The sequence below is a fragment of the Erpetoichthys calabaricus genome, chromosome 1, assembly GCF_900747795.2.
Source record: "Erpetoichthys calabaricus chromosome 1, fErpCal1.3, whole genome shotgun sequence".
NCBI lineage: Eukaryota > Metazoa > Chordata > Cladistia > Polypteriformes > Polypteridae > Erpetoichthys > Erpetoichthys calabaricus.
In genome coordinates, this window is record NC_041394.2 from 199,837,086 (window position 1) to 199,858,697 (window position 21,612).

The window sequence follows — 21,612 nt, forward strand, 5'->3', positions numbered from 1 at the left end:
ACTAGGTTTGAATTCTAGGTCTAATGCTCTTACATGAGGGCAATTAACAACATTAAATAGGGCATGTCTAGGTAAATATTTGTGGGAATACGTCCTCCATCGGGTTTCTGCTCCATCCAAATTAATGGATCAATAACTACAGCATTTTTACAGTCACCTAAAAGGCCACAGGGCCCAAGTTTTCTAGTAATACAAATGGGGTTACTTGGCTTTATTTATGCACATCTCAACAACCTTCTGGCTGGTTAGCAGGGTCGGCTCTACCACAAAGTGTGAAAGCATCACTGATGTGCCTGTCCATGCTTATCCCTTTATTAAACGTCCCTCTATGTTCCACTTCATCCATTCATCTCAGCAAATCTGCCATCCAAATTCGAAGCGTGATGAACTTATCAGTCCGACTCTGACAAACCTATGCAAATATCACAGATCACCACTATAATAAGCGTATTACACCCTCAGTTTCGTGTGCTGTTGTTAGATCGAGGGTCACAAAATTGTTGCAAACTTGTAAATCTACGTAGATGACGTAGATGCTAACCTTGCAAACGCGGTAGGCAAATACATTTCGAATACAATCGTATGACAGGCGAACGTTTAATAATGCATCAACATGACAGCATAGTAAGCTATCTATTATTGAATATACATCTGTTATTCAAAATCATATGACAGGCACAAGAAGTAACTGAAGACTTCTTAATTCAGCAAGAATTTTAGACAAAAATACAGTACACTTCAAAAACAGTAAACGCCTGGTCGACTCACTGTAAAAACGAGAAAGTAAAATACGTGTATTTCTTTACTGCAAAACAATACTTCCATCACCTCCTCCACCTCGAAAGCGTTCACGTGATCATGGTGAGTCGCACAACGATGACGTAGACCTACCTGTAAGCCGGCTCAGTTGCCGAAGTGTTACTGCGGTTTCCTGGTACAGAAACCATTCAGGATTAACTACTATCCAGTAACTACTACGATGTCCCATCAGACTGGCATTCAAGGTAATTCGGCCTGTAACGTTTACATTTAAAAGAGTAATATACATACATGTGTTGAAAATAAATTTCTTTCTTTTTTTAATAAACGATGATAACAGACGGTAACTGGAAAATAATGTATAGTTAACATAACGTACAAATCGCGTCCACGAAATGAAACGAAATAGCCACGTCGAGGGGTAAAGGACTATGCAGAACTGAACTCGAAGATCGGACGTTTAGACTGCGAACCTTATGTCTTTGTTCTTCTTAAAGACAATCGTGCTAAGAACATATGCTTCCACTCGAGATGTTACTAATTTGGAATAAAACCTCTCTTTAAGAGATTTCTCATGGATGTGTTTCCCTGAATTAAACAAAGAACCTCATGGATGTGTTTCCCTGAATTAAACAAAGAAAAACACAGATTCGTCTCATATCTGCATATTTTTACATCGGCAAAGTGTCATATTTAACACGTACACATTTGATCCTCGTCTCCTTTGACAGCCAAATGCAGTAATTTTGTTCCGTGAAAATTTGTTTTTGCGGAGCAGTAATACGTGGTGATTAACACTTATCTACGTTTATTTTAAAATATGGATGGTTTTTAACTTTCTGATTATGTTTCCGAAATGGGTACATACTCTTGGTTTGGTTTTATTTACATATATGACAACGCGTTTTGTCTGAACATCTTTAAAACTCTAATTTTAGCTGATGATGGAGTTTTACACATCTTCTCAAAGGCCAGAAGTGGAAAATACAGAATTTTGAAGATTATTATAGAAAACGGTAAGTTAAATAAAAAAGAATTGAATTTCTACAGTACATACATATTCTTTACTGGGGTAAAGTGTAAAAACTACAGTGTCTTTGTTAGCCATTTTTCAATAGCACATCTAAATCACATAGTGTATCATAGCTACATCAAAGACTTTAAAAGTAAAGCAACCAAGGAAGAGTCATATGACTTATCTAAATGTCATAGTATGTAGCATAGCTACCTCATAGTTTGTGCTCCATTTCGAGTCTGTAAACTTTATAGACATAGTGGGCAATGTACAAGATCCAGCTCCTACGTATGATTTTAGTTAGTTTTGGATAAGTTGCCTACTCAGTTTCAGGCTGTTTAGAAGTATTTTTTTTATTTAAATACATGTCTTTGAATTGCCAATGAAAAGAGGATTCTTCCACTTTTATATACAAGCACCAACAGAAGACAAATTATCCAAGAATCAAATCTCAGTTGAAAGGACCGTAGGAACGCAACAGTGCATTAAGTACTCTTGTATTCATGGCAATGGAGTGTGAAAGCTTGTTGCATGTTGATTAGATGAGCAAGTAAGATTTTCACTGTACACGTGCCAATGTTACTACTACTAGTACTACCACTACTGTGCCAAGTGATTGCCATCTTTTAAATTCAACTCCTACTCCTGGTCACTGTCTGTGTTGAGTCTGCACATTTTTCTGACATTTGTATGGGATTTCCATTGAGTATTCAGTTTTTTTTCTCCTACATCCCTAAAGATGTGCTTGTTTGGTTATTTGGAAACTCTAAGTTGGCCCAAGTGCAGGCATGTGCTTGTGTAGCCTGAAATAGAATAGTGCCCTGTCTGTTTAGTTGCATTCAGCACTTCTGTGATAGGCCCCTGGCAACCATGGATTAAACAGGTTTGAGCACAAATCTACGGTATATCTGTATTTTGTATATAAACAAGCATTTCTTAGTTAATATTCCTTTAATATTTCCTTATGTCTAAGGTGACTTTCATATACAAATTATTAGATACCAAAAATATAAGCAAAATGGAGCAAATAAACTGGTTTAGCTCAACTTGAACATATGATGAAAAAAAAGAATGAATAAAAAACCGAAATAAGAATATGAAATTGAAAAAACAAGAGTTTCTTCAGGGTTATATTAAAAAGGTTAAAGTACTTTTTTCCCAGTTGTTTAAAGGTTATGCATAGGGCAGTGCTGTCATTTACTCACCAGATTGCTTAGTTTTTGAGAAATAAATGTTAAAAAACACAAAGGGTTCATGTTGTATAGATTTATTGTTATTCAGTCTTTTTAACCTTTTGACCAGAACATTTGTAGCATCTATGTATTTGTAAGGTTTTTGTAGAATAATGTTTGAAATGTTTATATTTCATTGCCAACTTAAAACACTTGTAATTGCAATCAATATTCAGTATTAAAATAGCACAGTGAAATGTATTGGTTGGTTTCTCTAGTTTTGCATTATGTCTGCCACATTACTGCATGATTAATTTCATTTATTTTATTTTTTTAATTATACCATTGTTTAAGTTAATTACCTCATTTAATTCTTGAATATTTGTTATTTTTAGAGAAACTAACAGTTGGTTGCTGCAAAGAATCTACAAAGTCATGGGAGCAGGAATATGATTCTTTTGTTCTTCCATTGTTAGAGGACAGTCAGCCATCCTATCTCCTGTACAGATTAGACACTCAAAATGCTCAGGGCTATGAATGGATATTTATTGCCTGGTCACCAGACAACTCCCCAGTGAGTAAACCTTTTCTTAGTTTCTAGCTGATATAATTTGCTGTAACTTTCTTTTTGAGTTTGTATAGTTAGAAAACATCAGACCCTTGCCGATGTCTACATTGTATACAAATTACTTGAATTAATGAATGCATAAATCATAGACACATTTCTAAATAAATGAGGAATCCCATATTTAGAGCAAGTGCATTACATCATAGGCTTTATACTGTTTCAAATAAAACACATAGGAATGTCTATTTCTCTATCTTTTATAGTAGAATATATTTGATTCCTCTGCTAACTAATGTAAATTACAATTTAACCAGCTAATTTATCAAGACAACCCTGTATCTAAATCATCAAATAAGCATTGTGGCTTTGCCATGTTTAATTCATTGTAAAAGTAAATTCTGCTTCCTATATGACAGTATGCTTGTGGATGTTAATTCTACTTGGATTAAATTACACACTTTAAGATGACAGTGAGATTTAGTAGGCCTCAAGATTTAGGCCCATAACAAATAAGGAAAAATACACATGGACAAATTAACAAAAAATATCAGTTAAAATACTTTCTGCTGTATCAAAGGTGGTGAATGTACAGTGACATTGGTTTAAATTCAGATGTGTTTTTGTTTTTATTTAAGGTTCTATTATTGGGGCTGTATAATCCTAAGGGATAATGACCCCCAATAAAAAACAAGACAACACTTTTGAGTTGTGCTTCAGTGTGACTTCCCAAACCCACTATCTATCACGATAAACTTAAGAACTAAAAACTGAATATTAGGTTTTGTCACCAATGGCTACAACAGAGTTTCTTACCACATACATTAGAAGTTCATTGGTGGCCAACAGTGTTCTCAGCATTTACTGTATGTAGCATTTTTTTTCAGCAACTAGCATCATCATGACTTGTGCCTTTGCATATTTTAGATATTTTAATTTAAATTTCATCAGACTGTTATGCTTTGGGCAACATATTTTAAGAGATTAGAGAAACTTTCAAGGTAGATGAAGTGGCTTTATTCACAATGCTATATAATAAGTTATTAAATGTTATTAATAATCTACTTATACCATAAAATACCTCTTATGATAAAATCACTCATTTTCCTGTTTCAAAATAGGTAATGCCTGATGGACATTTTTCCACTTTTGTATGTTGTATTATCATCAACATTCTAAGCAAGTCTCCACTGTCTCATCCATTTCAACTTGTGACATATACTATTTATGACACAAAACTTTGACTGGCCACTCAAGGTCATTCGCCTTTTTATTTTTGAGCAACTCTCTTGTTAATTTACTGTAGTCATTTTTAAAGTTGTACAAACTTTCCCAGTCACTGTTGAAGATTAGCAGCCTTTTAACTTTAAGTGTCAGGATAGTGTTAGGCAGAGTAGATAGATACATACTTTATTAATCCCAAGAGTATGCCCAGGATTCGGTTTGTGTCACACATTATTAATGCTATGAACTTTGACTAGAAGCAATTTTATTTTCATTCAACCACAGATTATTTTACCATATACACTATAAGCTCACTCACATTTGTCTTGTTTAACAAACTCTGTTGAGATTATGAAAAAGTTTTATTATAAATAAGGACATCTTTCTTGGAATACCATTGTATAAGGACAAAAAAAGTATAGGAAAGCATTTTGGTGAAAATATACTTTAGTCAAGTGCTTCTCTTGATCATAAACTTGGAAACTTTCTAAAAAAAATTAAACATTTGCAAAAAATGTATAGATACTGAAAGAAAAACCTTTGAGTCTACTGCACAACTAACACTTGAGGTCTTAAATGACTTTGTTTTTCATCTGACATTATCACAGCTTTTTTGGTAATTGAAACTACTTAAACTATCAAAAGTGGAAAATTAATTTATGGTAATTGGTTTTCTTCTACATTTCATAGGTGCGGCAGAAAATGCTTTATGCAGCAACAAGAGCAACAGTCAAGAAAGAATTTGGAGGTGGACATGTTAAAGATGAGATATTTGGAACTACCAAAGTATGGGTCTTCAGTTACTTTGATATATAGAAATGTACTGTAAAGGCATTAATCTTGAATAGGTAGATATTAACATAGGTAAATATTTAAGCATGTTTAATTATCTATTTAACTCAGGCATGCAAAATTGTGTTTTTTTTTTTTTGTTCGTTTTTTTTGTTAAGCAAGTCATGATACAGGTAATTGCCTTTTTTATACTAAATATTTATGACTTTCATTATATCACACAGTCATCATTCCTACAGCATTAAAGATTAGTGCTGTACATTTTCCACCTTAACTATTCTTTCTTGTTACCTTTTTAGGACGATGTATCTCTGCATGGATACAAAAAATATCTTGTATCTCAATCAGCTCCTGTTCCTCTTACTGCAGCTGAAGAAGAATTAAGACAAATTAAACTTAATGAGGTAAGTTTTTCTGGAATATTGGTTGAAGAACAATATAGTACGTTTATTTTTAACAAACCTAATTACTTGACATTACTAAAATTGGGCTAATTAAAACACATGGTACAAAGAAAAAAGTTTTTTTTTTTTATACTATTATGGAGTACACAAAAGACATAATATGTAATGAAAACCAGGTGTAGTTCTTAGAAATCAACTTGTTTATAATAACAAGATGTACCACAAAGAATGGAGAATTTTTGTAGGCAAAGAGTGTATTAATATTACAATCTGTTCTAATAAAGCTCACAAAGTAACCTTGCGTTATACATTACTGGTTAAAAGTTTTAGAACACCTCACTTTTTCCAGTTTGTCTTCAGGTTTAATCAGCTGAAATGCAATGAAAGACCTTTAATGGTGAAAAGGTAAGTGGTAAATTGTCACAGGTTTAAATGTAAAGTTTAGGTTAGCAAAAACTAAAAAAAGGAGACTTTGTCCTTTCTGCAGTAGTTCAGAGCCTATATTTCAAAGCCCTATTTTGTCCTTTAAGGAATGGCTTTCTTACTGCCACTCATCTTGTCAAACCTGCAGCACAAAGTCTCTTCTTCACAGTAGAAACTGAGACTTGCTTTTTTGACCACTATTAAGCTGTTCTTGTGCAGTGAGGCGCCTATCACGCAAGCTGGTGACCCTCAGAAACTTGTCTTGTGATGGGGTTGTGACTTTGGGTCTTCCTGATCTCTTACTATCAGAGTTTTGTCTACTTTCCAAATGCCTTTGGATTGTGTAGAACATAGTACTCACTGACACTGATTGTTTTTTTTTTTTGTTTTTGCAGTTTCTCTAAATAAAAGGCCTACAATTCCAATGCTAACAATGCTCTCTCTCATTTCATTTGTTAATTGCCGCTTTCTTACCATTATCACTAGAATATTGTCCAAGTAGAACTTCAGCGGGAGTAGTAACAGTATGTGTTCCAACTCTGGTTTAAGACAGACTGATGGTTTTTAAGTAATCAACAGAAGTTAGGACACTTGTGCAAATTGTTTGCTTCAATTTACAAGGCTTAATTTACTTTAATTGCTGCAGAACATCTGTAGCTTGTAACCTATTCATTGTTCCCTGAAGGAGGACCATTTGTAACATTCTGATATTTCCTTTTTTTTCAAATTTTGCTAATTTAAAACTTAAATTTAAACCTCTTATAGTTTACTGCATACATTTTCAACATTTAGGTCATTCATTGCATTTCAACAGATTAAATTGGAAGGAAGAACTGAGATGTTCTAAAACTTGTGTACATTATTTTGATACCCTGTATACTGTAGTAGTACTCAGTGTTCTTTAGTAATATGTCGTGTTTACTTTCTTTGGATTAAAGGAAAAGAGAATTTCTAACTATGGCTGTAGTATAAAGCTGTGCCCACAGGTTTTCTATATGTAAACTGTATTTTGTCAGAGAATTAGATTTGCTTGGCTCAGCATAAGCAATTTGTGGCTTTAGATGCTGCTTGTTTTCATCGTACGTAATAAGAGGGCATGACTTAAAGAGATATATCATCAGGTACTCGGCATTCAATATTTTAGTTCTGCAGGGCAACAATTAATGGATATGCTAATTACAACTAGTGTTGTAATTTGATAAAAATAGCTAATTGTAACTACTCTCAAAGTCTTTTCACTTTAGCAATGATATGAGTTAGCATAATCATTTTTCATAAAAGTATCTATTACATAATTTGGATATTTTAATTTATTTATTGCAAGCTTTTTTTGTCTGTATAGCTTTTTACTTGATTGTATTTTTATCGGAATAAAATACACTTAAGAAATTTTAACAAGAACACCTTAAGGAAGCATATTTTAAAAATTAGGTACAGTCCTAGAATTCTAGAACTCCACTTAAGTTTATAAACTGTCATAGAGGTCCACACAGTTACACTTCTTTATGAGTGTAGATTTTATGGGTCATGTGAGATTGGCATCTTTTCCCTCCAGAGCAAAAGCAATGCAAATGTTAATGAACTAAGAATTTATGGGGATTTGCTCATTCACACACATCAAGACCTGAAAATTGCTTGGGTCAATTAAGTTAATACATGAAAATTGCCCCTCCAGTGGAAGAGGTACTTAAAGATGTGGAAATGTCAGAGCAAATTATGTTCGTTCTGCTTTTTTTTTCTTGAATTACAAAAATAGATTAAAATAATATACATTATTATGCATAGAAAACTGAAAGGTAGGAGAACCAAATATGAAACAGCAAGGATCCAAAAATACTGTACACATTTTTACTAATCTAGAAAGTCAAATAGTTACATTTCCACCAACTATTTCTTCTTTGCCATCTGTCAGTCACCTCAGTACTGCCAGATAATTTCTTATTATGTTTCTATTTTTTACACAAGACTGACAGAAAATGAGAAAATATAAGCATATTCTTCTTTGTGCATTAATAATGAAAACTGGTTCTGCCCATTCCATCATTTCTGGAGAAGCCAGTGCCATTATTATTATAATTGTACAGTACTAATAGAAAATAAGGTGTGTACCAATGTGATATCATAATTGTCAGCTGCTGTCACCCATGTTGCAGGATACATTATGGATCAAATGTATATTGGTGTCAGCAGGCAGTTTCTACCACAACATTTACATAGACAGTAGATCACTTTATAATTGCCTGATGGGGATCTGTAGAAGAATGGTACAAGAAACAGTTGTGATTATGTTGTCTTATTGGTAGTTTGAATTCTGGTAGTGTGTTCACCTTTAGTCTACTTTATCCATTTAGTTCTATTGCCAGTCACTCTACTGACCTAGACAAAAGCATTATGGGTTATGACACTAAGAAAACACAACCAATAGATATGGAGCCTTGGCATATTTAATGAATGGTATAGGTATGTCTTGGGGCATTAATAGAAAAATGCCAGTAATTCAGGATTAAAAATGAAAGCGGATGGTAAAGGAACTGGCTCTCATCTATTTTGATATGTGTCAGAGAGAATTGCAGGTCCTTTATTGATATTTCAAAATCAAAGAAAGAGTGGTGAAAACTTGTGATAGCAGCTGACTGCCAGTTTCTGTCTTTAATGTTTTTGTCCATAAAAAGAAGGCATTTTTGGGGTGATTACCTATTATTAACTATGGTGGATGCTGTTTCCCGTGGTAATATGCTAAAGTGGGAAAGGGATCTTCTTAAAAGTATGTGTCAGGACACACAAACACAGTGACTTCTATTGTCTGTCAAGTTTTGGTCACAGTGTGGTGTTTTGTTCCTCATAGGTTGAACTTAAAACACTGACAGCAATGTCAGTAAAGCTAGATGTACTATATAGAGTCATTTTGAATATTTATGTTGAGTGCATTAAAATGTTTGATTTGAAGTTTTGAAATATCTCCCAATTGCTAGATGAATACAGACCCAGATGCAGTTTGCAAGTCAGTTAGACCCTGATGATAAACTTCTCCTATCTACAAGATGGGGGTTACTTATAAGTTTTTGAATGAGGGATTTTGTTATGGAGAATTTTCCTTTGAAAAATGCTAATGTAAAATCAGATGATCTCATGCATAAAACAAACCATTATCAAAGTTTTAGTGGTGAGGTTCATCTCTCTGTCCATGACATTCTTGGGCCTGCCTCTTGGCCTATTCATCTCCACTTTCATTATACCATATCTCTTCACTCAGTCACAACTGTAGCTTCTACTTCACATGCCCAACCCACCTTTCCTGCAATCATTTCAGTCTCTTATCAACCAAAGCATTTGGTGCAGATTTACACATGATATTGTATAACTGTATTGTTCTAATTCTGATTGTTTTTTAACAAGATTGGGATCTTTTTAAATTGGGGGTGGGGTGGTGTGCACATTGGTCTGAAATAAAGTAAAACTTTTTTAATAAAGAAAATTAAAGTAGCTTTTGCTTCAATCATTTCTAAGCCACAAACTGTCAAAAGGAGGTCTGCAGTTCACAAAGCGGTAAGATACAAGTGTTCAGTCTTAACAGCTTTGCTACTCTATTCTTATATAGTTTAATGCTATGTTAAAACATATTTTATCTAAGCAATCATTTCTTATATTGTAATAGTTTTAATCAAACCAGTAATTCTAAAAGAGTAAAATGCATCATATACATACTGTATGTTCAGCATGAAATAAACTGAAAATTATGATATCTAACGTGTAATTAAACTCTTCTTTCTAAAGTATACATAATTTTGAAGTGTACATAATTTTGGAGCAGTATTTTGCTTGGGTGTGCATGTTTGTGGTTTTGCAGTTTTCAGAAAGACACCTTATGCTTTACTTCTAATTTGCTTATTTATGTAAACATTAAAATTGCTGTCATAGTATTTCTGACTTTTGTTGAAAGACAGATGCTCATTTAACTGATTTTTACATATATATTTTTTAGGTGAAAACTGAAGTTGGTGTTGACAGTAAACATCAAACTCTGCAAGGAGTTGCATTTCCTGTTCACAAAGACGCACTTGAAGCACTTAAACAATTTAGAGACAAGAAACTGAACTATGTTCAGCTTGTAAGTAAAATGGTTGACTAAAAATAATCTTATTTCTGCAGATGTTTCTATTGGTTATTGCGTTTTTTGGAAATTTTAATTGTAGAAGTGGATAAATATGCCATTCTTGATAATGTCAGATCCATTAGATTTTAAATGTGAATCTTCCCATGTTTAACCAGCAAGCAATTTAGAGTACTGAAAATACAACAGAAGCTGTTGAAAATATTTGTTTATGGTTGGCTATTTTTGTTTCATTTCCATGATTTATGTGGGGTGTTTTCAGTTGAAATGGTCTAATATTTGTGATAATTTATAAAGAAAGTGCTATTCAAATTAATTGACTGTTCTTTACAGATCCATTTCTTCAGTACCAATAAAAACAAGTACTGTATGTTAATGCCATTAAAGCCTTTAGAGAAACTATTCAGGGTGAGATTGGGGAGGGAAAGCTAGATGTGGCAATAGTTCTTGACCACTACTGGGCACATGGTCCCCGAATGGAATGTGTGGGACACTTCTTTTCTAAAAACAGTACAGCAACATAGAAGTTTCCTATAAAGATCACACATGTGCTGTAGTCTCCTGAACAACCAGAGTGCACCGTGGCTTGATGGCCTTGAAATTTCCTGTTCCTGAATCAGGACTGAAAGTGTGAGGAGAGGAAGAACATATGCTGGGGGAGGTAGGGAGACCAGAGATGTATAGTGTATAAACTTGCTCACACTGTTTGTCCTTACTCTTTTTTGTTCTTTAAGATGCTCCTCAAATCTTTCGTCTGCTTGTCATAGTTAGCAACAGGATATTACTGATAATTTATTGAAATAATATTTTGATATTCAATTTTATATTACATTTGTAACAGGAAATAGACTTCCAAAATGAAAACATAGTTTTGTCAAGCACATCTCCAACTGACATTAAGGATTTGCCTGGAAGAATTCCCAAAGAAGCAGCTCGTTATCATTTTTTTCTATACAAGCATTCTCATGAGGGAGATTACCTGGAATCTACAGGTACCGTAATGATGCTGTAACTCAAAACCTATTTATTGTGTGCTTACCCTTTCATGAGCACAATTTTTGATTTAAAATGCTTTAAAATTTTACCAAGCTGAAGATTTTTTCTTTTTTTGTTTGATTTTTATTGTGGCTTTGAAGAGTTTTTCATAATGTGTAGTTAACAGTTTCCTTAGTATTTGTTGTGAATATCTTAAATTGTATTTTAAGTGAAGTTTGCATACTGTATACTAAATTCTATGACTATGTATGTTTCAGCCAAATCAGATTTACAAGAGTATAAAATTAACGTTTTCAGTATATTAACACAATGATAACAACATATTTTTACAGTATTCATCTATTCAATGCCTGGATATAACTGTAGTATACGAGAAAGAATGCTTTACTCAAGTTGCAAGAATCCACTAATTGACATGGTAGAAAACAAACTGAAAATTGAAGTCGCTAAAAAGGTAGGAACTATTACAAAAATAAATCTGCTTACTTAATAGTCTGTGAAAATCAAATTAAATGGTATAGTATAATAAGCATTTGTTAAGGTGCCACATGAGAGGTTGGGCATCAAACTAAAAGAAATGTAAGTTCAGGGTGTGGTGTGTAGATGGGTGCAAAATTGGCCTAGACATAGTAAGCAGAGGGTTATGGTGTAAGGCAGGGGTCCCCAACCACAGGTCCGCGACCCACTACCGGGCCGCAGCCGTCTGACAGCCGGGCCGCGAGAGAACTGCCCGCAACGGAGACTCACTCAGACTTTTCAGAACGCTTGGCGGGCGGGGCTTTGCAGCGGCACAGAGAGAGGAGAGAGAGTATTACAACGAAGTATTTTTATGGTCCCGACAGTTACCCCATATGACACGAGACTATAGAAATCTCGTTACTACGAAGTACATTCAGCAGATGCTTCATTACAACGAAGTGACCTTGAAATGCTTGAATGAATCTGTGGTCGCAGTTCAGTTGTACACATTTACACAACGATCCCCAAACAGAAACATTGTAAAAAAAAATTCTTTCTTCAAACTTTCCTCGTACTGTTTTTTTTTTTGATGTTTTTGTTTTCTGTGGTTTTCAGTGAAACCTTTTGCTATTGCTTGTCAACATTTGAAAAACATCCATTGGAATTTAACTCATTGTCACCCTCCTATAGAAACGGCAGACACGAAAAAAACGATAACAGTGTTAATGTTTGTGATGTGCAGTCTGTTGGAATGGCAAATGCAAAGCATATGTCTTTGTTATATGCAAAAAAAGAAGAAAAATCTCGGGTTGCAAACGTATGCGAACTGCTTAATAACTTAATAATAATAGAAATGTTATCTAAATTGTGTATAAAACTGCAACCCGATTCCCCCCCCCCCCCCCAAACCGGTCCGTGGAAAAATTTGCATCTAACAAAGTGGTCCTTGCTGTCAAAAAGGTTGGGGACCACTGGTGTAAGGAACCTAATGAGAACTGGCTGATGTTAAGAGTGGTGTTCCATAGGGTCAGTGCTAGGGCCGCTGCTATATTTTATTTTATATATATACTGTATATATACACAGGTGCATCTCAATAAATTAGAATATCATCGAAAATTAATTTATTTCAGTAATTCAATTCAAAAAGTGAAACTCATTCTGTATGATATATTTTAATATATCAAGCGTTTATTTCTTTTCATTTTGCTGATTGTGGCCTACAGGCAATGAAAACCCAAAATTCGGTATCTCAGAAAATTAGAATATTTTTAAAAAGTTCAATATTGTAGACTCATGGTGTCACACTCCACTCAGCTAATTAAACCAAAACAACTGCAAAGCTGTCCTGAGCCTTTAAATGGTCTCTCAGTCAGAGCTCAGTAGGCCACACAATCATAGGGAAGACTGCTGACTTGTCAGTTGAGACAACGTCAGAAGCATCTTACCTGGGCCAAGGAGAATATGGACTGGACTGTTGCTCAGTGGTCCAAAATCCTCTTTTCAGAAGAAAGTAAATTTTGCATTTCATTTGGAAATCAAGGTCCCAGAGTTTGGAGGAAGAGTGGAGAGGCACAGAATCCAAGTTGCTTGAGGTCCAGTGTGAAGTTTCCACAGTCAGTGATGATTTGGGGAGCCATGTCATCTGTTGGTGTTGGTCCACTGTGTTTTATCAAGTCCAAAGTCAGCGCAGCCGTCTAGCAGGAAAGCTTAGAGCACTTCATGCTTCTGACAAGCTTTATGGAGATGCTGATTTTATTTTTCAGCAGGACTTGGCACCTGCCCACATTGCCAAAAGTACCAATACCTGGTTTAATGACCATGGAATCACTGTGCTTGATTGGCCAGCAAACTCGCCTGACCTAAACCCCATAGAGAATCTATAGTGTATTGTCAAGAGGAAGATGAGAGACAACAGACCCAACAAAGCAGGTGAGCTTAAGGCCACTATCAAAGACTCCTGGGTTTCCATAACACCTCAGCAGAGCCACAGGCTGATTGCCTCCATGCCACGCCGCATTGATGCAGTAATTCATGCAAAAGGAGCCCCGACCAAGTATTGAGTGCATATATAGACATACTTCTCAGTAGGCCAACATTTCTGTATTAAAAATCATTTTATATAATATTCTAATTTTCTGAGATACTGAGTTTTCATTACCTGTAGGCCATAATCAGCAAAATGAAAAGAAATAAACGCTTGAAATATATCACTCTGTGTGTAATGAATCAATATATGAGTTTCACTTTTTGAATTGAATTACTGAAATAAATTCACTTTTCGGTGTGTGTGTGTGTGTATATATAATATATATATATATATATACAACCCCAATTCCAATTTTAATGCAGTGCCGCCTGAGGGATCGAAGGTCACGGGCATCCAGTGTTGGTATTCGGCCTTGCCGCTTACGTGCAGAGATTTCTCTGAATCTTTTGATGATATTATGGACAGTAGATGATGAAATCCCCAGATTCCTTGCAATTGTATGTTGAGAAACGTTGTTCTTAAACTGCTGGACTATTTGCCCACGCAGTTGTTCACAAAGTGGTGAACCTCGCCCCATCCTTGCTTGTGAACGACTGAGCCTTTTGGGGATGCTCCTTTTATACCCAATCATGACAAACACCTGTTTCCAATTAACCTGTTCACCTGTGGAATGTTCAAAACAGGTGTTTTTTGAACATTCCTCAACTTTCCCAGTCTTTTGCTACCCCTGTCCCAGCTTTTTTGGAACATGTTGCAGGCATCAAATTCAAAATGAATGAAGATTTGCAAAACAACAATAAAGTTTATCAGTTTGAACATTCGATATCTTGTCTTCGTAGTGTATTCAATTGAATATAGGTTGAAAAGGATTTGCAAATCATTGTGTTCTGTTTTTATTTACGTTTTACACAACGTCCCAACTTCATTGGAATTGGGGTTGTGTACAGTAATCCCTCGCTATATCGCGCTTCGCCTTTCGTGGCTTCACTCCATCGCGGATTTTATATGTAAGCATATTTAAATATATATCGCGGATTTTTCGCTGCTTCGCGGGTTTCTGTGGACAATGGGTCTTTTAATTTCTGGTACATGCTTCCTCAGTTGGTTTGCCCAGTTGATTTCATACAAGGGACGCTATTGGCAGATGGCTGAGAAGCTACCCAGCTTACTTTTCTCTTTCTCTTGCGCTGACTTTCTCTGATCCTGACGTAGGGGGATTGAGCAGGGGGGCTGTTCGCACACCTGGACGATACAGACGCTCGTCTAAAAATGCTGAAAGATTATCTTCACATTGCTATCTTCTGTGCAGCTGCTTCCTGAAACGACATGCTGCACAGTGCTTCGCATACTTAAAAGCTCGAAGGTCACGTATTGATTTTTCACTGTTTTGTTTTTCTCTGGCTCTCTCTCTCTCTCCCTGCTCCTGACGGAGGGGGTGTGAGCTGCCGCCTTCAACAGCTTTGTGCCGCGGTGCTTCGCATACTTAAAAGCAAACAGCCCTATTGATTTGTTTGCTTTTCACTGTCTTTCTGACAGACTCTGCTCCTGACGCGCACTCCTTTGAAGAGGAAAATATGTTTGCATTCTTTTAATTGTGAGACGGAACTGTCATGTCTGTCTTGTCATGGAGCACATTTTAAACTTTTGAAAAAGAGACAAATGTTTGTTTGCAGTGTTTGAATAACGTTCCTGTCTCTCTACAACCTCCTGTGTTTCTGCGCAAATCTGTGACCCAAGCATAGCAATATAAAAATAACCATATAAACATATGGTTTCTACTTCGCGGATTTTCTTATTTCTCGGGTGGCTCTGGAACGCAACCCTCGCGATGGAGGAGGGATTACTGTATATATATATATATATATATATATACACAGTATATACTGTATAAAATGATTTGGATAGGAATATAACTAACAAAATGGTTAAGTTTGCAGGTGATACTAAGATAGGTTTGAATCATTACAGAGGGACTTGGACAGCATATAGCTTAGACAAATTTCTGGCAGATGAAATTTAATGTCAGTAAAGTATTACATGTATAAAGTAAAAATGTTAGGTTTGAATACACAATGGGAGGTCTGAAAATTAAAAGAACACCTTATATGAAGGATTTAGGAGTTGTAGTGAACTCTACACTGTCAACTTCCAGATGGTGTTCAGAAGCCATTAAGAATGTTAGGTTATATAGCACATTATGTAGAGTACAAGTAAAAGGAGATTATGCTCAAGCTTTATAAAACACTGGTGAGGCCTCATTTGCAATACTATGCACAGTTTTGGTCTCCAGGCTACACAAAAGACATAGCAGCGCTAGAAAAAATCCAGAGAAGAGTGACTAAGCTGATTCCAGGGCTAAAGAGGATGGAATATGAAGAAACAGTAAAGGGACTGAGTCTTTTCAGTTTAAGCAAAAGAAGATTAAAAGGCGAAATGACTGAAGTGCATAAAGTTATGAAGGGAATTAGTACAGTGGATCAAGACTGTAATTTTAAAGTGAGTTCATCAAGAGCATCGGGACACAGTTGGGAACTTGTTTTGTGTAAATTGCACACAGACATTAGTAAATTTTTCTTTACACAAAGAGCTGTAGACACTTGGAATGAGCAATGAAGTAGTGTGGTAGATAGGACTTTAGGGAATTTTAAAACTAAACTTGTTTTTTAGAAGAATTAAGTGGATAGGACCAGCAAGCTTTGTTCGACTGAATGGCCTGTTCTTGTATAGATTGTTGTAATGTTCTAAGAAAAAATAAAATTTGATTTTATAATAGAAAATTGCCTTTGACTATTTTTATTGTCTTCATAGTTGATTATTGTGGTTTGGTGTTGCAAGCTTAATCTTTCATTATTAAAACATTATTGAAACCTGTCCATGTTGGTTCTCTGTTGTCTCTTGAGGTTTTACTTGGCTCACTTGGCTTACATTTTTCTTCAACAAAGTCATGCCAACTAAGAGGAAATAATTACAAGTGTTTCCTGTCTATCAGTAAAGCACAGTATTACTTACTAAAGGTGGTTGGTTTGAATATGGAGTCATATTTACATGTGGAAAACTTTGTGTTGTGTACCCATATGTTGGTAGTAACAAACATCTCTGTATCTTTTCATTAGAAGGAATGATCAAGAATACTATGTACATAGATGCTTTCCAGTACTAAAAACTGTTCTGTACTAAATACAAGTTCATAATATGTTTTGTATGGAATAATATATGATTTTTAATTACTTTTCACCTTTCCACTTTCTCACCTGGAAAACACAGGGAATCTCTGCTAAAGAATAAGAGTTTTATTCCACCAAGTCACATATATTATCACTTCATGCAGTACATTCTGAAAGTATTTAGACCTCCGTAAATTTTTTCATTTTTTATGTTGAAGCCTTGCACTAACATCTGTTAAATTCATTTTTTCCCCACTTCCAGCAACATTCAGTGACAACGTGAAAACAGAATTTTAGATTTTTTTTATTAGAAAGAAAGAAAGAAAGAAAGAAAGAAAGAAAGAAAGAAAGAAAGAAAGAAAGAAATATCACATTGACACAAGTATTGTTAAAGCACCTTTGTCAGTGATTACAGCTTGACGTCTTCATGGGTATGATGAGACAAGCTTTACACTTGGTTGTTTGGATTTTCTGCCAATTTTCTCTGCAGATGCTTTCAGACTGTGTCAGGTAGAATGGAGGCAATCAGTGAACAGCTATTTTCAGGTCATTCCAAAGATGTTCAATTGAGTTCATGTCTGGCTCTGGCTGGGCCAGTCAGGGACATTCAGATTCTAAGCCACTCCTATGTTGTCTTTGGTTTGTGCTTGAGGTCATTGTCTTGTTGGAAAGTAAACCCTCAGCAGAGTCTGATCTCCAGAGTCCTCTGGAATATATTTTCATTAAGGATATCTATGTACTTTGCACTGTCCAGCTTTCCCTCAACTTTGATTAGTCTCCCAGTCTTCAACCCCATAACATGATGCTCTCAACCACCATGCTTCACCACTAGAATAGTATTATGCAGGTGATAAGCAGTGCCTGGTTTTCTCCAGATGTGACGCTTAGAATTGAGACCAAACTCTTCAATTTTGATTTCATTAGACCAGAGAATTTTGTCTTTCACATTCTAAGAGTCTTTTGGGTGTGTTTTTTGCAAACCCAGCCAGTCTTTTGTGTGTTGTGAGGCCACCCTGCCATAAAGCCCAGAACAGCGGAGTTTTGCTGAAGTGGTTGTCCTTCTGGAAATTGATCCCATCTCCATACAAGATTCTTTTTTGCTCATTCATAGTGAATGGCAGGTTCTTGGTCAACTCTCTTTCCATAGCCCTTCTCCCCCTTTTGCTCAGTTTGGCCGGGTGGACAGCTCTAGGAAGAGCTGTAGTTGTTCCAGACTTGTGAACTGATCTGTACCTCAACACAATCCTGTCTCTACTGTAAGCTCTGCGGGCAATTCCTTTGACCTCATGGTTTGGTTTTTGCTATGATACACATTATCTGCTGTGGGATCCTTCTATAGATAGGTGTGTGCCTTTCCCAATCATGTTAAATCAATTGAATTGACCATAGGTGGACTCCAAACAAGGTGCACAAACCTCTCAACGCTGCTCAATAGAATGGGATGCCATTGAGCCAGATTTCAAGTGTCATAACAGAGTGTCTGAATGCAACCGTGATTTCATTTTTTATTTTTGACTAGCTGAAATACCCGGCGTTGCCTGGGAGGAAAATAAAGTGTTTTTTTTTTTTTTTTAATTGTTTGAGATAAATATAATTAAAAAAAACACAACTTTAAAAATAAAAAGAAATTAGCAAACATTGAAGACTCACTAATGTGCTTGTATTATATACTGAAGTGCCTTGTTATATACAATGTTTTTAATTTTTACATCTTTAGCTAATATATAATGGTTCTTAGGACTTCCTACGCTTGAATATGCCACATAAAATTGTCCATGTGAGAAACAGGCTGGGTCCAAATTGAATCCAGCAATTTTCAATGATTGTCCAAACGTTCCAAGTGTCAAGTGGATGATAACAGACATACAAGACCGAATCTCCAATTAGATAGATAGATAGATAGATACTTAGTCTGTTTCAATTGAAATTCTTTTACAATCAATTAAAGGTTAAATATTTTACATATATAAATAAATATTACAAGTTAAATATCATAGCTATATTTGGTCTATACTTTAACTTCAATTTTTATAACTTAATTAAATTAGTTTTTTGATAATGAATGTATTAAAAAAAATCCTCTTTCTTTTTTACGAAAAAATTGTAACACCAACACATTAGCTACGATGTTGCAAAACAAATTACATTTAGTTCATTAATGAATAAACAAAAATTGCAAAGAGAGCTGTTGAATCCACAAAATAAAATATAGGATGTTTATGGTAGATAAAAATAAAATTGCTTACTTATCTTATATATAATAGATAGCCTATTTTAATCAAAATATAATCACAGAATACATTCAAAGTGTAAAAACGATGGGAAACACGAAGCCTTTTTTAAGGTGTTTTGACAAATTTTTGTTTTGTGGTGTAGTAATAAGTTTTTACATGCAGAGTTTGACGATGTAAAAAAAGTCAATTAAATTATTATTATTAGGTTGATTTAATTATATTACCACTACAACATTGTTACAATAAAAATAATGCAAGATGAAATATATAGTTAACAAAAAACAAACTTGATGCTACGGATTTTTCATGATAAAACTGTCGGTTGCTTTTACGGAGCACACCAAAAACATTCCAAGCGTCAACTAGATGATAACATACAAGCAAGATTGTAGCAGTCTGCTTTATATATAAGATATATATGAATATGTATATATGTATATAGGCTTGAGTCACAAAGACAGAATGAGTCCCAAAAAAATAGTTGGGGTGCCAACCCAGCCAAATTTATTTATATATGACAAATTTGCAAAAATTTCTAAATTCCTCACTTTGTCATTGTGTTGTATTGTGCATTGCTTGATATGGTTACAAAATTACTTTAAACATTTTTAGCACAATGCTGCAACATAACAAAATGTGAAAAAAAGCAAAGTGGATACTTTCTGAAGGCACTGCATAGTCTGTATTTAATTAAACTAATCAGAAAATGTTATAATAAGAGGAATAATGTAATTAATCAACATACATCTGTCCCTAAGCATGACAAAAAAGGAAAAATTATGAATTTTTAAAAACTTGCTCATTCTAGCCCAATTTAAACACCAAATAGATATGTCTTTGAAGTTTTGGTTATAACTATTATAGGTTAAAAAACACCTACATTTAGCATAACAATACAATAGTGTAGGGTGTAAAAAATACAGTATGAATCCATCCATCCATCCATTTTCCAACCCGCTGAATCCGAACACAGGGTCACGGGGGTCTGCTGGAGCCAATCCCAGCCAACACAGGGCACAAGGCAGGGACCAATCCCGGGCAGGGTGCCAACCCACCGCAGACAGTATGAATCTCATATATCAATTCAGTTAATTAAATTGGGTCAGAGTGATAGAACAAAGCAGATGGTAAAAAAAGATTGTGTCCCTGTTCTGTTTTAATGTGTTTTTTTTTTTTTTGGCTTCCAGATTGAAATTGACAATGGAAATGAGCTAACTGCTGAATTTCTTTATGAAGAAGTCCATCCAAAACAGCACGCACATAAACAAACATTTGCAAAGCCAAAAGGCCCAGCAGGCAAACGGGGTATTAAACGGCTTGTCAAAGGACCTGCAGGTGATGACAACGAAAATGATTAATGTTTCATCTCTTTGTTTGATGTTGCAAACATTCCATAATGTTTATAGACAAAATTATTTCCAGTGAGAAAAACAATGTATGAATTACTCTTCTAAATTTAATTTGTGATTTGTTTTATGCACTTTTAGGTATACAAAAAAATAAAACACTATGGTAATAATGTAGGAATGCTTTATGCAGTTTCAGTTATCTGTTATATTTAGAAATGGATTTTAAAAAATCCAACAGAATTCTTGATTTTATAGTTTCATAATTTCAAAAATATATTTAAATTATCAAGTAAAACTGATTTATTATTATGTGCTGCTGAAAAAAATGATTACTTTTAGAATGATTTTTAAAGTAAGGTAGACAAAAAGTGATTCTGAATAATGCTCAGAAAAAATTTAAGTAAAAATATTTTTACAAAGTGGTAAAAACTATGTGCTATCTGTATAAGCTATAAAGGGTAGCACTGTAATAACAAAGATACTAACTGTACCCTATCCTGAAATTTTGAGAAGAACAAATTGCATTCTTTATCAAAACCTGTGAATCTTTAATAAATGAAACTCATTTGGGTAAATATACTTGTTGACCATTACATGGTACAGGATTACGCACTCTTTCAAGTTGTAAATATATTTTTGCATATTTGTATTTGGAGTTTACCAAATAAATGTCCAACAAATAAAATGCAAGTTTAAAGTTATTTATTTATTTATTTATTTTACTTCTTCAAGGATGGAATTTGTTTTGATGGATATGTTTTTAAGGATGGAGTTAATATTTACTACAGCTGTTAAATGTACCTCTGCTTATTTTTAAGCAGAGACTTGAAGATATTCATTATATTCGGATTGTACTCAAATTTTGAAAAAATATGAAGTTTCTTGTGACCAAATGCTATAGAGAACACTGAAATTAGAAAGTTTTACAAGTACAGTCGGCCCTTGAAATTCATAGGG

At 34.6% G+C, this 21,612-nt stretch overlaps 1 protein-coding gene across 1 annotated transcript; it reads left to right on the forward strand.

The window, feature by feature from the left end:
- The first annotated feature begins 862 nt into the window (after positions 1-862).
- Positions 863-21,356, forward strand: LOC114658711 (twinfilin-1-like). The gene is made up of 9 exons (XM_028810761.2): positions 863-1,004; positions 1,698-1,775; positions 3,342-3,520; positions 5,426-5,521; positions 5,827-5,931; positions 10,337-10,462; positions 11,307-11,457; positions 11,794-11,915; positions 20,494-21,356. The coding sequence occupies exons 1-9, from the start codon at positions 980-982 to the stop codon at positions 20,662-20,664; spliced, it is 1,053 nt and encodes a 350-aa protein (XP_028666594.1). The 5' UTR covers positions 863-979; the 3' UTR covers positions 20,665-21,356.
- Positions 21,357-21,612: the final 256 nt, after the last annotated feature.

What these genes read in the sequence shown, in the direction of transcription:
- LOC114658711 (XM_028810761.2), top strand. Translation starts at nt 980, where the DNA reads ATGTCCCATCAGACTGGCATTCAAG. An exon ending in GAAGATTATTATAGAAAACG is followed by an intron (nt 1,776 to 3,341) that starts GTAAGTTAAATA and finishes TGTTATTTTTAG; the next exon opens with AGAAACTAACAGTTGGTTGC. An exon ending in AGATTACCTGGAATCTACAG is followed by an intron (nt 11,458 to 11,793) that starts GTACCGTAATGA and finishes ATATTTTTACAG; the next exon opens with TATTCATCTATTCAATGCCT.